Here is a 12,829-nt window from a genome sequence, read left to right on the forward strand (position 1 = left end):
AATGAAGAGAAAAAAATAAAAATTAATTTTGAGAAAAATAAGGAAAAAATAGAAAAAATGTGAAATGGCAAAAGCCAAAAATAAAAGAAAAATAAAGATTGAGACAAATGAATTAAAAAAATAAAGAAATAGATAATGTTTGAGAAAAAAAAGTGAAAATAATAAAAATAAGACAGAAGTTGAGATACAAATAAATATGAAATGTTTTAAAATATTTAAGGTGTAGTAGAGGGGAAAAAATATGCTTACCATACCTAAAAACATAGAAATACTAATTTTGAAAGGTTTTTTTTTAAGGAGGTCAAAAATTAACTAGTATAGAACCACAAGTGTGGTATGAGAGGAGGGGGTGTACACCGTCTTACCCTACCTTTGATAAATATTGCACATTTGGTATGTTTTGTAAATGAACAATGGTAGGTTCTAAATCAAATTGTTGTCTTTTTCGTATTCAAGAGCTTGTGCAGATCTTAGTGTTGGGTTCGTTCACAGCACAGACAACCACGACTAGTAAAGATACAAATAAAGGAAGAAGGAACCAACACACAATCATCAGGGGTTGGATGAAGAGTGTTTTGTGTAGAAGTTGCAGAGAAGTGTGGAGAGTGTTGTTTGGAGAAGTTACAGACGTGGGGAAGTTACTAAAACAGTAACTTTTAAGTAGTTCTTGTCATATTTTGCAAGAATTATTTATTGGTAGACTTTTAAATTTTCAAATAATTATAATTATGCAGTTAAAAGTCAAATTTCGCATGATTTTTGCTTCAAAGGAATAGTTGTGGGAAATTAATTTAAATATTTACTATAAATAATTTGATCACTTTCCACAGAAAAGTCATATGTGATTATTAAAATATAATTTTGAGTATAAAGAACAATTTTTTTGCCAAATAAAGGAGGAGTAGTTGAAATATTTTGGTTTAATTTAAAATTAAATTTTGTTAAATAAAAGAATTAAACATTTACTTTTAAAAATCTGATAACTTCCACAAGAAGAAAAAAGTCAGAATTGTGATTTCAGAAGAAAGTGCCGTAAACGTGTGGAGAGTTAGTTTACTATTAATGAAAACAGTGTATAAATTTTTTTGCTATGTAAAAGGAGAACAGATAAGCATCACTATATTAAGAAAAAATGTTGAATTGTTTTTTATAAAAAAACTGTAAAAAATAAATAACTATCAAAGTTTATTAAGATTTTAAATTTTAAATTAAATAACAATAATAACTATAAAATAAACATTTAATATAAAAAATCTGATAATTTCCTCAAAAGAAGAATCATAAATGTGCTAATCATCCGAAAAATTAATGTAAATAATCTACACTACTTTTTATATAAAAAAAAGGAGTAGATAGATAATAAACATGATGATGAAAAAATACCATCGAATTTAAAAAAAAAAAAAAAAAAGCTCTAAAAGATAAATAAATATCAAAATTTATTATAATTTTAAATTTAAAAATAATAGTAAGTACTAACTAATAGGAGAATTAAATAATTAGAATTAATTTTTTGATGGAGTGATTTTAGCATATTTAAAATAAAATATTTTCATAAAAATTATTAATATTTTTTTATTTTAAAATCTTAAATTGAACAAAATAACTAATAACTAATTAGTAACTAAATTAACTAATTTGTCCTAAAAACTAACACATGCAATAATGCTGTGATGCCACTTGACAAGATCTTGGCAAGACTTTTATACTATTTAGTATATATAGATATAAATAATAATAAGAGAGAACACTTAATTTCTAAATCCTCACAAGGAACTCCGTTTTGCCTTTCTACCCCTAATTGAAGTTTCAATAACTTTTTAAGCTTTCATCAATTGAAGAAACATCTACAAAAGTATTGTGTTGGATTAAATTTATAATTATTTAATTTAATGTGATATTTACTTATAAATTAACTTTACTGACGTGCTCATTTAGTAATCTGTAGCATCAAATATATTTTATACTTTTTTATTAAAATACATGTGTTAGACAATGTAAAATTAATTGAGAAAAAAATAAAAAAAGTTGATTCAACATAAGGTAAAATTCAATTTAGATTGTTACAGACTTTAATTCAAAAAATTTCATTAAAACAAAAAAGAGAAGACCAAAATTTCAGTAAAATAACAAATAGTTTTTAATTTTGTGATTTTAAATTAAAGATATGTAAAAATCACCAAAATATCTTAAAATCTTGTTGTCTTGAGCAGTTTCTAAGAAAGAACAGAAACATTCTTTATGAAACGAAATGAACTAAAGAAAATAGAAGAAACAATTATAATAAATATGTGATTTAATATTCTAGAAATATTGAGAAATTATTGAACTATTTTTAACTAATATAAGATTATAAAAAAACAAATAAAGAAACAAAATAAAAAAACTTTATAAATATAAATATAAATATTAATATAGTTTGGGCTCGAACTTAGCACGCCAAATGAGACTAGTAATACAAATAGAGGAAGAAAGAACCAACATACAGTGAGACTTTGGATGAAAAAGGACTCCCAAGTTGTCCAAGTGAGAATCCTCCAAGATTTTTAAATTAGGTGGGAGGAACAATTTTTTTTTTTTTTTTTTTTTTTAAGTTTTTTCGTCCCAACAACTTGTTTCAGTTGTAGAACAACTTTGGTAGTCGTTCGACAACTTTGCGAAGTTGTTCAACAACTAAGCGTAGTTGTTCAACAACTACGATAAGTTGTTCAACAACTATCCCAGTTATTCAAAAAGACTAGATTTTTTATTTTTTTTTTGTTTTAACAAATTCGTGAAACCCACTTAACCCCTTTTCTAAATTGGAAACTTGAGGGGCCTTTTGACTCATTTTTCTCACATACAGTCAGCAGGGGTTGGATGGAAAAGCAAGAAAGGGAGCTTTTAATGGAGTTCTTAGGAAATCATTGCTGCTTCTATTGGTCTTTTACCCTGCTGGTAGCTTTGGAAGAAGAGATCAACAAAATTCTTAACATTCTTGTACGCTCTTGGCCTTTCCTGGTTGATAAGTTTCTCCACTGGTCCGATTTCAACATCTACATCTGGCATAATGAAGACAGCAAGGGTGTTTCTTTCTCGTTCTGCATTTGTCACCACCCTGTGCATGGGGCTCTTAAAGACACCATTGCTCATTATCTGCAAGGAATAACAATTCTGAGAATTTTACATGCTGTACAACATTTTGTTGGAAAATATTGGAGATGGTAATGCTAAAAGAACGAACATTTAATCAACAACTAGTTCAAGTCGCAACAATTAATGATAAAAGAAGAAAAGAGAGGTTTGGATAGGAAAAATAGGTTCGAGGCACGCTATGGAAGGCGTTGATTTCAGAGTATATTTCCGTTGCTGCCCGAATGCAAATAGCAAAGTGACGTCCTACTCCCAAAATACCACGAACCACTCAAGAAATGTACACTCTTAAATCTCTCGAGGGCTTTGTGAAGGAGATGAAATCATGAAGATCCAAATAATGCAGCTCAAGTACAGATTTTCTGCAATACTATTAGTACTTAAAGAGAGAGCGATTATACCTTTCAATCAAGAGATATGTTCTTCTTCAATGATCAGATACATCTTTTCAGATATGTACTAAAGAGGTTGGATGCTTCTTTTTATAAAATAATCGCATCTTACCAAAAGACACATTAAATTTTTAATCACTCAAAATAAATTTGACACATTTGAAGCCCTTTTGTATGATTTAGCTTACTCTTACCTCAACTTGATCTCCAACATTAATGAGTAAACCATACTTGATAACAGGAACTCTGTACCAGTGGTCATCTTTGAGAACCTGAAGCCCCTCAACTTCTTCATCTTGCAACAGGATGGTAATGGCCGATCCATCAGCATGTGGTTTGACTCCGAGTACAACATCAGGCCTTGGACACGGAGGATAGAAGTTGAATCTTGCAACCATCGTTCTGTGTTCTCCACACTGGTCCAGAAAGCAGTTCTCCTCCATGTTCAATGACGTTGCCATAGCCTTTAGGAGGGAGTCACTCAACAACTTCATATTCTCGATATATTCTTCTAATACTGCCCTGCCAAGTAGTAATTTGTTAGCGCAGTGAGTCTAACTTGTTCATTTCGGAGCAAAAGCAGAGAAGATGTACCTAAAACATTCAGGTTTTTGGGGCCAGAATTGAAGTTTTCTTGTATCGTCAGGAAACACGTTTAGATACAATCTGTCTGTCCAATCAAGCTTTTGCTTTTCTGAAAGAACTGAATCATTTCCGTATCCATCCATGTCATCAACTGTTCTGGCATATTTAAGCTTCTCTTCAGCTGGAAGAGCAAAGAACTCTTTGCTAATTTCTCGCACTTTGTCAAGAAATGAATCTGCTATTCCATGATTTATGACCTGAATTTCCAATATCAAATGTTAAACGGGGTTAGCGTCTGTGTACACTCTACCCAGTGCACTTGTGAATTACACTGGGTATGTTATTGTAATATGTTAAACGGGATATTGCAACCAAGAGTGCACAGAGCATGTTGATTTGTTTACACATACGTTTCTTTTACTACTACATTAATATCATCCCCTTGTGATATGATACCCTGTTTCTTTTACTATTCTTAGCTGGGGTAGATTCAACTTTTAGCATTGAACTCAGTGTATATGTTAAAAGGTTTATATCTAATATTTTTTGAGTTTTTAACAGGTTTATGCACACATTCATATATCTATAACCGTATGGAAAGTAATGGGTTCTGATGAATAGGTAGTCAAAAAACTATGTCAGCGCGCCCGTCATTCTCAGATGAAGGAGATAATCTATAATAGTGCTCTTCACCAACAAAGCAACCAATCAAGCAAACATAATTTGGTTTTCCATATTTTCATTCACGAGTTCTTTCTCTCTATTATTGATCCTATGATGTTTGACTTCTACTTTTCTTTCTGTTAACCACAAAAAAAAAAGGTAGGCCGTTGCACTAAAACTCCATCTATGCGCGGGGTCAGTGGTAGGGCCGGACCTCAAGGGTCTACTGTATGCAACCACAGGCAACTAAAAAGAAAAGACCATTTCCAAGATTTTGAAAAATCAGACCTGGAAGCAGCCACAAGACTTGAGACCTGATTGAAGTTTGTTGAGCTCATGTTGTCTGGCAGGAGATGTTGGTGATATGAGAAGGCTAAGGTCAACTTCAGGCACATCAAGCAGCGGACAAGAGTTATTGATTGAGATTCGTGTATGGATATACTTTTCTGGAACCTGGTTGCTACTTGCCAGTTCTTGTACTGACTTGAAAACTGTTTCTTGAGTTTCAGCCATGGTTTCTATAAGAAGCAGATCTTGGCTAGTTGCAGATCTTGTTTGCTTTGTTTTTCCAATACAGTTTATGTTATTCCAAGAAAAAACACATGACGGAGAGGGTTCAGTTGGACTTTATACTAGTAGCTGGACAATACAGCCAATTGGTCAATGAAAACAGTTTTTGAATAGAATATTGCACTGATTTCTTTTCTTTTTTTTTTTTATAGAGAAATAGGGGATAATATATTAGAACCCAGTCAAACTTTATTTTTTAAAACTGATACAAAGAGGTGTCGATATCACCTTTTGTGTCAATGTGGTAGTAGACAAACCAAAGAAAAATCCCTCCTTGGAGCTGAATTAGTGGCACTAAGAAAAGCACATGGAAATTGAATAAGAAAGGAGGTTCAGATAATTGTATTTTGTTCATTTTTCATTAAAAATGTGTTTTGTTACTTTTCATTTTCATCAACTCCATCTCCACCAGCACTATCAGAACCAAAAAGACAAAAGAAAATACACTCATGTTTTCCATAAGTCAATTGATGGAAAATCAAAATAATGAGACACGGATCAAGTGAAACTTCAAGAATTGTCCCTGAAGCTCTTGCAGAAATAATGAAAGCTGTTGCTGCAGTAAGGGAAGCACTAAAATAAATGATGGGGATGGCATAGTTTCAACAAACTCAATTAACCAATAAGAGGCAAAATCGACCACCATCCGATCAGGCTTTTGATCTGCAGCGATGATGCTCGATGCAGTTCTTGGTGGGAAGCTTAAGTATATAGGGATTCACCTGAGGTGAAAAATATCAGACTTTTAAAACCATATTTTCTACTAAGCTAATTTGTAATGTCCTGGAGTTCTGTTGGTGGAAGTTAGGGAAGATAAACTCATCGATCATCAGCACTCATAAAATGTCCAACAGAAAAATCTTTTTTTAACTTTTTTCAAGATTTTCAAAAATAACAAAAAGTTGTTCCCTCTTCATAAAATGTCCAACAGAATTACTTATAGGTGGTTCGCCACCATAGTTTTTCGCTTTTTTATGGAGTTATTCCTAAAAACACATTTGGCCATAAAATTTTGAAAAAAAACTTAAATTTTGAAAAAAAACTTTTTTTTACTTTTATCAAGATTCTCAAAAATAACAAAAAGTTGTTCCCTCTTCTTTCACTCCAAATTATTCCTTCCGTCCATCTTTACTTGTCTTTTTTATTGGCATAGGGATTAAGAAGCAATAAATGATACGATTAATTTTACCATATTACTCTTTGAATATAACAAATTTAATGCTTTGAAAAATACATTAGGTAATAAATCGTATTTAATGCTAAGGGTGAAATGGATAGGAACCGGTAAATTATTCATTAATTTTATAAACTAAACAAGTATTATTGGAGTTTCCAAAATAGAAAAGTGAAAAAGTAAAGATGAACCGAGGGAGTACTCACTAAAATTCAAAAACAACTCTTAACTTATTCCATGGCCAAACACAACTTCGTTTTCCAAAAATCATTTCACTTTGAAAACAAAAAACTACTTTTATCTGTTTTTACAATAAAATGTGGCCAAATGCCTCTTCAACTACTCAGGCGAAAGCAAAGCACCGGCATGTGAAGCACTCATACTCAGAAAAAGGGAACCTGCATTATCCTATCTCTATATTTATTTCATGGAAAAGCAAAGACCACCAACCTCAAATAAGCTTCTCTAAAACGACTGCCTGACAGGAGAAAAATAACACAGCATTGGGTGGGAATTTCATTATCAAGCTTAACAAGCATGTAGGATACTGCACCACACACATTACTTGAGCACCAAAAGGTACCCAAATGTATTTCCAATTTCTCTTTAGCACAAGGCAGGTTTCAACAGACTTTGCCATCTAAGGAAGTCAAATAAAAACAGAAAATATCTAGGCATGAATTTATGGACAAGTTGGTTAACAGCTTATCCGGTAATCAGATAAGCTGAAACATGCCCAAAGTCAGAAAGTGTTCTGGGCGGCGTCTGGAGCAGGTTGAGTCAATCCATACTGTGTGAGCAACTTGTTTACAGATTCCGGTGAGTGCACTTTGTATTTGACTTTACCATTGGTATGGAATACCTCTGCCAGTTCAAGCTTGTCTGAGGTAAGACTAGTGCTATCCATAGTCTTACTAAGCACCTTAAGAACAAGTTGAACAGCTTCCTCTCTTGTCATGCCATCCTTGTAATCCTGCTTCAACATTGACAGTGCTGTTGATTGTTGGCCCCAATTGCTGCAGCTTTCCAACCACCATAATTGCCGCTTGGATCACTCATGTACAGTTGAAACCCATAGTTCTTGTCCCAGCCTGCGAAAAGAAAGGAAACACCAAATGGACGAAGCCCACCAAACTGTGTGTAGCCTTGCTTGGTGTCGCACAGAGACTGAACTAGTTGTTCAACAGGCATTGGTTCTTGATAAGCAAAAGTATAGCATTGAGCTTGAACCCTAGCAGTGTTAATGAGGATGTTGGCATCTGACATAATTCCAGCCACAGCACAGGCAACATGGTCGTCAATCTTGTACATCTTCTCAGTGGATGTGGAAGTCTGGAGAAGCTTTGAAGTGACCTTCTTTTCACCTACCAACACCACACCATCTTTAGCTAAGATACCTATTGCACTCCCTGCATTTCCGATAGCTTCCATTGCATATTCAACCTGATATAAACGACCTTCTGGAGAGAAGATAGTTGTGCGGCTGTCATATCTTCTTGACATTGTGAATTCTGGAGCAAATACCAAAAAAGTTCTTAGGACACAGACGAATTCTACTGTGTAATTTGTATTGCACATGCAGTATGAGTTCAAGAAAATTCAAAATTTAACTTTGGGCAACCCAAACTATCCAACAGGAACTACTTCCTGCAAACAATTGTAAGCACAAAGTCCTCAAGTGGCATATGCCACAATGACATAAACATTTGAAACAGGATAAATTTGATGCATGAACTGAAGGGAAGGAAATTTGACTGTGCATTTGATGGTGCCACAGAAAAAACCACACACTAAATCAATCGGCAACTCCTTTGGTGCACATGTATTTCCTATCAAAAGGAAAAATGATAACTTAAAACGGCAAAAATCCTTTTGCTGACACCTTCTACATTAGTGATGCTTCTTTTCGGCAGCCAGGTAATGCCATCAGCATTTCTGGATATCATGCATTACTCAGTCAACTTAATCAAGGCATCTAGTTGCCTGATAGTTCTGCAACTGTGGGCAGTCTAACTTTTGTTTAGAAGACAGCATCCAGACTTGTTACATTAAAACATAGTTAAGGCTATCCATAAAATCCCATCAAAAAAGTTTTTTTTTTTTTGTTGCAGCTATTCAGAACAATATAAAGGTAGCCATGTCTTGAGGCAGCCTTTCAACATGCAGTTTCGCTACTTTTGCACTGATCTCAGCCACGGTTTCTCAAAAAAAAACATTGTCACAATATATCAAATACAGATTTAGAGCCCTGCACTCCGAAAAGGAATATAACTCACAGCTCCTACTTTTTTCTTCTTTTTATGCTCAAGACCAAATTTCCCCTTATATCATTTTTTTCTAGTTGATCACATTTTTCCATTTATCAGCATTTTTCACCTTATTTCTCTTCTTCAACTTCAATACTTAAAAGTCATGTTCATAAGAACCCTGCAAGCCACAGAGTTCACATTCACAATACTACAAAAAAATACTACAAGCTCAGTGTTTTAATGTAGATTCACAATAGAAAGGTGCTCTGTCCCGCACTTTCACCTTCATACTCATTTCTGTATTGGGTTTTTGATACTCAAAAGAAATTTAAAAGTCGAGCTTTTGAAATTGGGTTTAATCTAGTTGGTACACTTACGTTAGTTCAATATCTGCTAGAAGTCAATTTAATCTTGCTGGGAATTTGTACGGCAGCAGAACACATAGTGAACTTCTAAGGTTAGCAAACCTAATTTATAGAACATTGGTATGGGATGGATCTAAATGGAGCAGAAAAATAATGAGAATTCATACTGCCGAGCCAACCCAACTAGATTGGTATTGACGCTCAATTGTTGGTGTTCATTGTTTGATCTTGAGGTTTTGACAAGTTATTTTCTCTTGTGATCCATAGTTGCTTGAATTTACTCATTCCCTTTCTCCAGCTTATCATGCATCACCTGTTATGAAGCACGGACACCTAGTATACAATAAACAACAGCATACCCAATGTAATCCCACAAGTGGGGTCCGGTGAGGATAGAATGTATGCAGACCTTACCCCTACCTTGGGAGGCACGGGCACCAAGTATTTTCTCACATATTGGTGGTAAACACTGAACATTCAATGGTACAAGTCCTACACCACCAATATTGTCTCTTAATTTCTTTCTATTCTCAAGCATTTTGTCCTTCAACTTGGACAACCAAATCCTTCGTTGCATCCAAAAAGACAACAAGTGTACCAATAATTCGCCACACAAAACGCAGCCAAGGGTGTAGACCAGTAGTCAATAAGGTGGACTGAGAACATGAGGTCTCAGTCTGAGGCAAGAACAATAGGTGATATCTTCCCCACTGTCAAAGCCTTAATGGACAGAGTTACTTAGTACCTATGCTGGTGGGAAATAGCACATAACCCATCGAGGTGCACGTAAGCTGGCCTGAACCACTGTAATCACAAAAACTAATAATAATAACAACAACAATAATGAAGATTCCCTCAAATCATAGTTTTGAAAGGTATAGTTAAGTAGTATCTGTATTGACAAAAAGGAAAGACAGGTGCACTAAAACTCCCGCTATGCACGGGTCCAGGAAAGACAAAACAACAATAACAACAGCATTCCCAGTATAATCCCACAAAGTGTGGGTCTGGTGGAAGGTAAAGTGCATGCAAACTTTACCTCAACCTCAGAGGCACAGGGAAGAAAATAGATAACAAAAATCAAAAGTAACACTAGAAAAAAACTAATCGAAAGCTCAACCAGCATCTCTCTCTAATGATCCTTAATCAAATGTTTTATCAATCTCAGAGAAACTATTAGTTTAATATTTGAAATTTCTAAGTAATTACTAATTAGATCCAGCATGGGCACTAAACTAGAAAGACTAAAGTAGATTATGTAACCTAATAAAAATTAAATAAAAAACGAAAAGAAGAATGCCTTAAAATCAGTCAGTAAAATGTAGGGTTGTGGCACAGAAAGAAAGCTAGACAACTTACAAATGGATTTCGCCGGAGAGATAAGGAGAGAGAGGTAAAATGGTGTCTACTCTCAACTTGCCCAACAAGAAACTTCAGTAGAATTTGAACAAGTGGGAAATTTCTTCAAGTGAAGAAGGTACGAATAGGCCACTCGGCCGAAATTGCATGATCGTGCAATTCAAATTTTATTTTCTAATCATTTGATTTATTGACTTATTATATACAGTTTTTATATAAATTTTATATTATTTTATACATATAAATATTTTGCATAAAAATTATAATTTTGATATATAATAATTATATAATATTTTTACACATTTTATATAATAATTACATAATTTTTATATATTTTTTTACTTATATTTTATATATATACATATTTGATAGAAATATACAACTTCTCTATTTATAACAATTATATCATTTTTATATAATTATATTTAATTATTATTTTTAAACAGCAAAAAAAGAAACAGAATATTTTTCAGTTAAGAGATTTGTTGCAAAAAAACTGAAATATTTTTAGAAAAGGATCGAATGACCCAAGTTGGAAAAGGATGCTCTATTTTTTTTTAAGAATTGTATCAGTATTGTATATGAATTGTATTAATATGGTATATAAACTGTATCTGAACTATATGTGTCAAAATGACCCAAATTAAAAAATGACTATAATGTGAAAATGGTTTAGCCAACTGATTATTTTTTGACAAAATGTTAAATGCATGCCATTTATTTTAAAAATGGTTTGTAGGCGTCCTTTTCTCTTTCTTCAATTCACTTAGTTGTAACACCCCGTATTCAAGTACATGTATTGGCGTATTCAAGTACGTGTATTGGTCTTATTTATATGGAATTAATTTTTTATTTTATTTATATCGGAATTTGCCCGTCGATGGTTCCATACGAAGGTTATTGAATAAGCTTTCCAACGATATAAAGATTTCCAAAAACGGATAAGTTTCGGATATAATCGAGCACGTTCAAAACTATAAAACGGTGGCCGGGATATGGTGAATAGTAAATGTGCAGGAAAATTTCCTGCACACAAACTACTGAGGCCTGCCAGTTTTTTGGGTCAACTTTGAACGCTCATAACTCCCTTAATATAATGAACTGGGAGAGCTGCCATCTATGAAAAGAAAGATCTTTGAGTCTTCTTTCCAATGCAATTGGTTTCATCCAAATTCGACATCTGAGTAATGAGTTATACTCGTTTTACTTCAGCCTCTCAAAATAGATTTTTAGGGTCAACTTCAAACGATCATAACTCCTTGTACAGGACGAACTGGGTGGCCTACTTTATATGAAATGAAAGACCTTTGAATTATCTTTCCACCGATACCAATTTCACCCAAATCCGATATCGGAGCAAAGAGTTATGGTCGATCTACTTTACCTGGTCAAAACAGTCCACCATGGACAGATTCGGATTTACTTAAAATTTTAAGGGTAATATGGTCATTTTCCATCACCTCATGAACGAAAATTGGTCATTATATATATATACTTAGCCTCATATCCATTATTTATCATCCATTATTGAAGACTAAGAAACCCTAGCCAAATTTCAACTCCAATTATCTTGTGATTCAACCGTAGAAAATCCAAATTGATTCCGTAGTTGTGTTCACCGTCTCGAGGGCTTTGAGAAGCACCCCTTATTTGTGCCAACAGGACTTCGAAATCAAAAGGGCCATTTTATGGTAAGGATGTAAATTATGTTGGTGTTATTTATATGGATATGTATATATATGCATGTGAGCATAAAAAGTGTGTTATTTGATTGTTGTTGAAAGATGATTGGAAATGATGTTGGATTATTCTTGTGCATGGTTGGATTATATTGAATTGTGAAGGGATTTGGTGTGATGATGTGGTATTGAAATGATTATATATATATATATATACGCATAAACCTATTGTTCAAGTTGGTTTTTGGAATGCTTTGCAAATATTGGTTGTATGGAATTATGGAAGAGAATTGTGGTGTTGGGTTGCTAATACTAGATGCCAAACATTTCATTGTAGATAAGTGATTTGTAAAGGCGGGAAGTTGTGTTGAATTGGTATCCGAATCTACGACGAGGTATGTAAAGCATACTCTAACAATGTTCTTTGGCATGAAAACACCAATGTTCCATCAAGTAAGATTCCGAGGCTGTCCAAAAACATGTATTGTTCTACGTTACCAACGAAGTTGTTTCCATCCTATAAAGTGTCAAAATGTTTCATTGATATACCAAAAGGCTCTTATTTCATTGTTGTGATATTGATGATTCTGAAACACATTGTTGATGTACCAATGAGTCTTTATTACATCGTTATTATATAGAAGGTCTATTGCTTGGTTCC

General features: G+C 33.5%; 2 protein-coding genes across 2 annotated transcripts; both read right to left on the reverse strand.

Annotated features, from left to right (window-relative positions):
- Positions 1-2,365: 2,365 nt before the first annotated feature.
- Positions 2,366-6,247, reverse strand: LOC107845986 (flavonol synthase/flavanone 3-hydroxylase). The gene is made up of 4 exons (XM_016690516.2): positions 5,061-6,247; positions 4,119-4,366; positions 3,719-4,046; positions 2,366-3,135 (listed from the first exon to the last, which is right to left on the reverse strand). Exons 1-4 carry the CDS (start codon positions 5,283-5,285, stop codon positions 2,896-2,898), a joined length of 1,041 nt encoding a protein of 346 aa, XP_016546002.2. The 5' UTR covers positions 5,286-6,247; the 3' UTR covers positions 2,366-2,895.
- Positions 6,248-7,000: 753 nt separating this feature from the next.
- LOC107845985 (proteasome subunit alpha type-4) lies at positions 7,001-10,471 on the reverse strand. The gene is given in 3 exon segments (XM_016690515.2): positions 7,001-7,512; positions 7,515-8,027; positions 10,431-10,471. Coding segments are annotated over 2 exon segments (759 nt in total). The 5' UTR covers positions 8,020-8,027; positions 10,431-10,471; the 3' UTR covers positions 7,001-7,258.
- Between the last annotated feature and the right edge of the window lie 2,358 nt (positions 10,472-12,829).

The sequence above is a fragment of the Capsicum annuum genome, chromosome 10 (genome assembly GCF_002878395.1).
Source record: "Capsicum annuum cultivar UCD-10X-F1 chromosome 10, UCD10Xv1.1, whole genome shotgun sequence".
Classification (NCBI taxonomy): Eukaryota; Viridiplantae; Streptophyta; class Magnoliopsida; order Solanales; family Solanaceae; genus Capsicum; species Capsicum annuum.

What these genes read in the sequence shown, in the direction of transcription:
- LOC107845986 (XM_016690516.2), bottom strand. Translation starts at nt 5,285, where the DNA reads ATGGCTGAAACTCAAGAAACAGTTTTCAAGTCAGTACAAGAACTGGCA. An exon ending in AGTCTTGTGGCTGCTTCCAG is followed by an intron (nt 4,367 to 5,060) that starts GTCTGATTTTTC and finishes TTGGAAATTCAG; the next exon opens with GTCATAAATCATGGAATAGC. An exon ending in ATGTTGGAGATCAAGTTGAG is followed by an intron (nt 3,136 to 3,718) that starts GTAAGAGTAAGC and finishes TATTCCTTGCAG; the next exon opens with ATAATGAGCAATGGTGTCTT.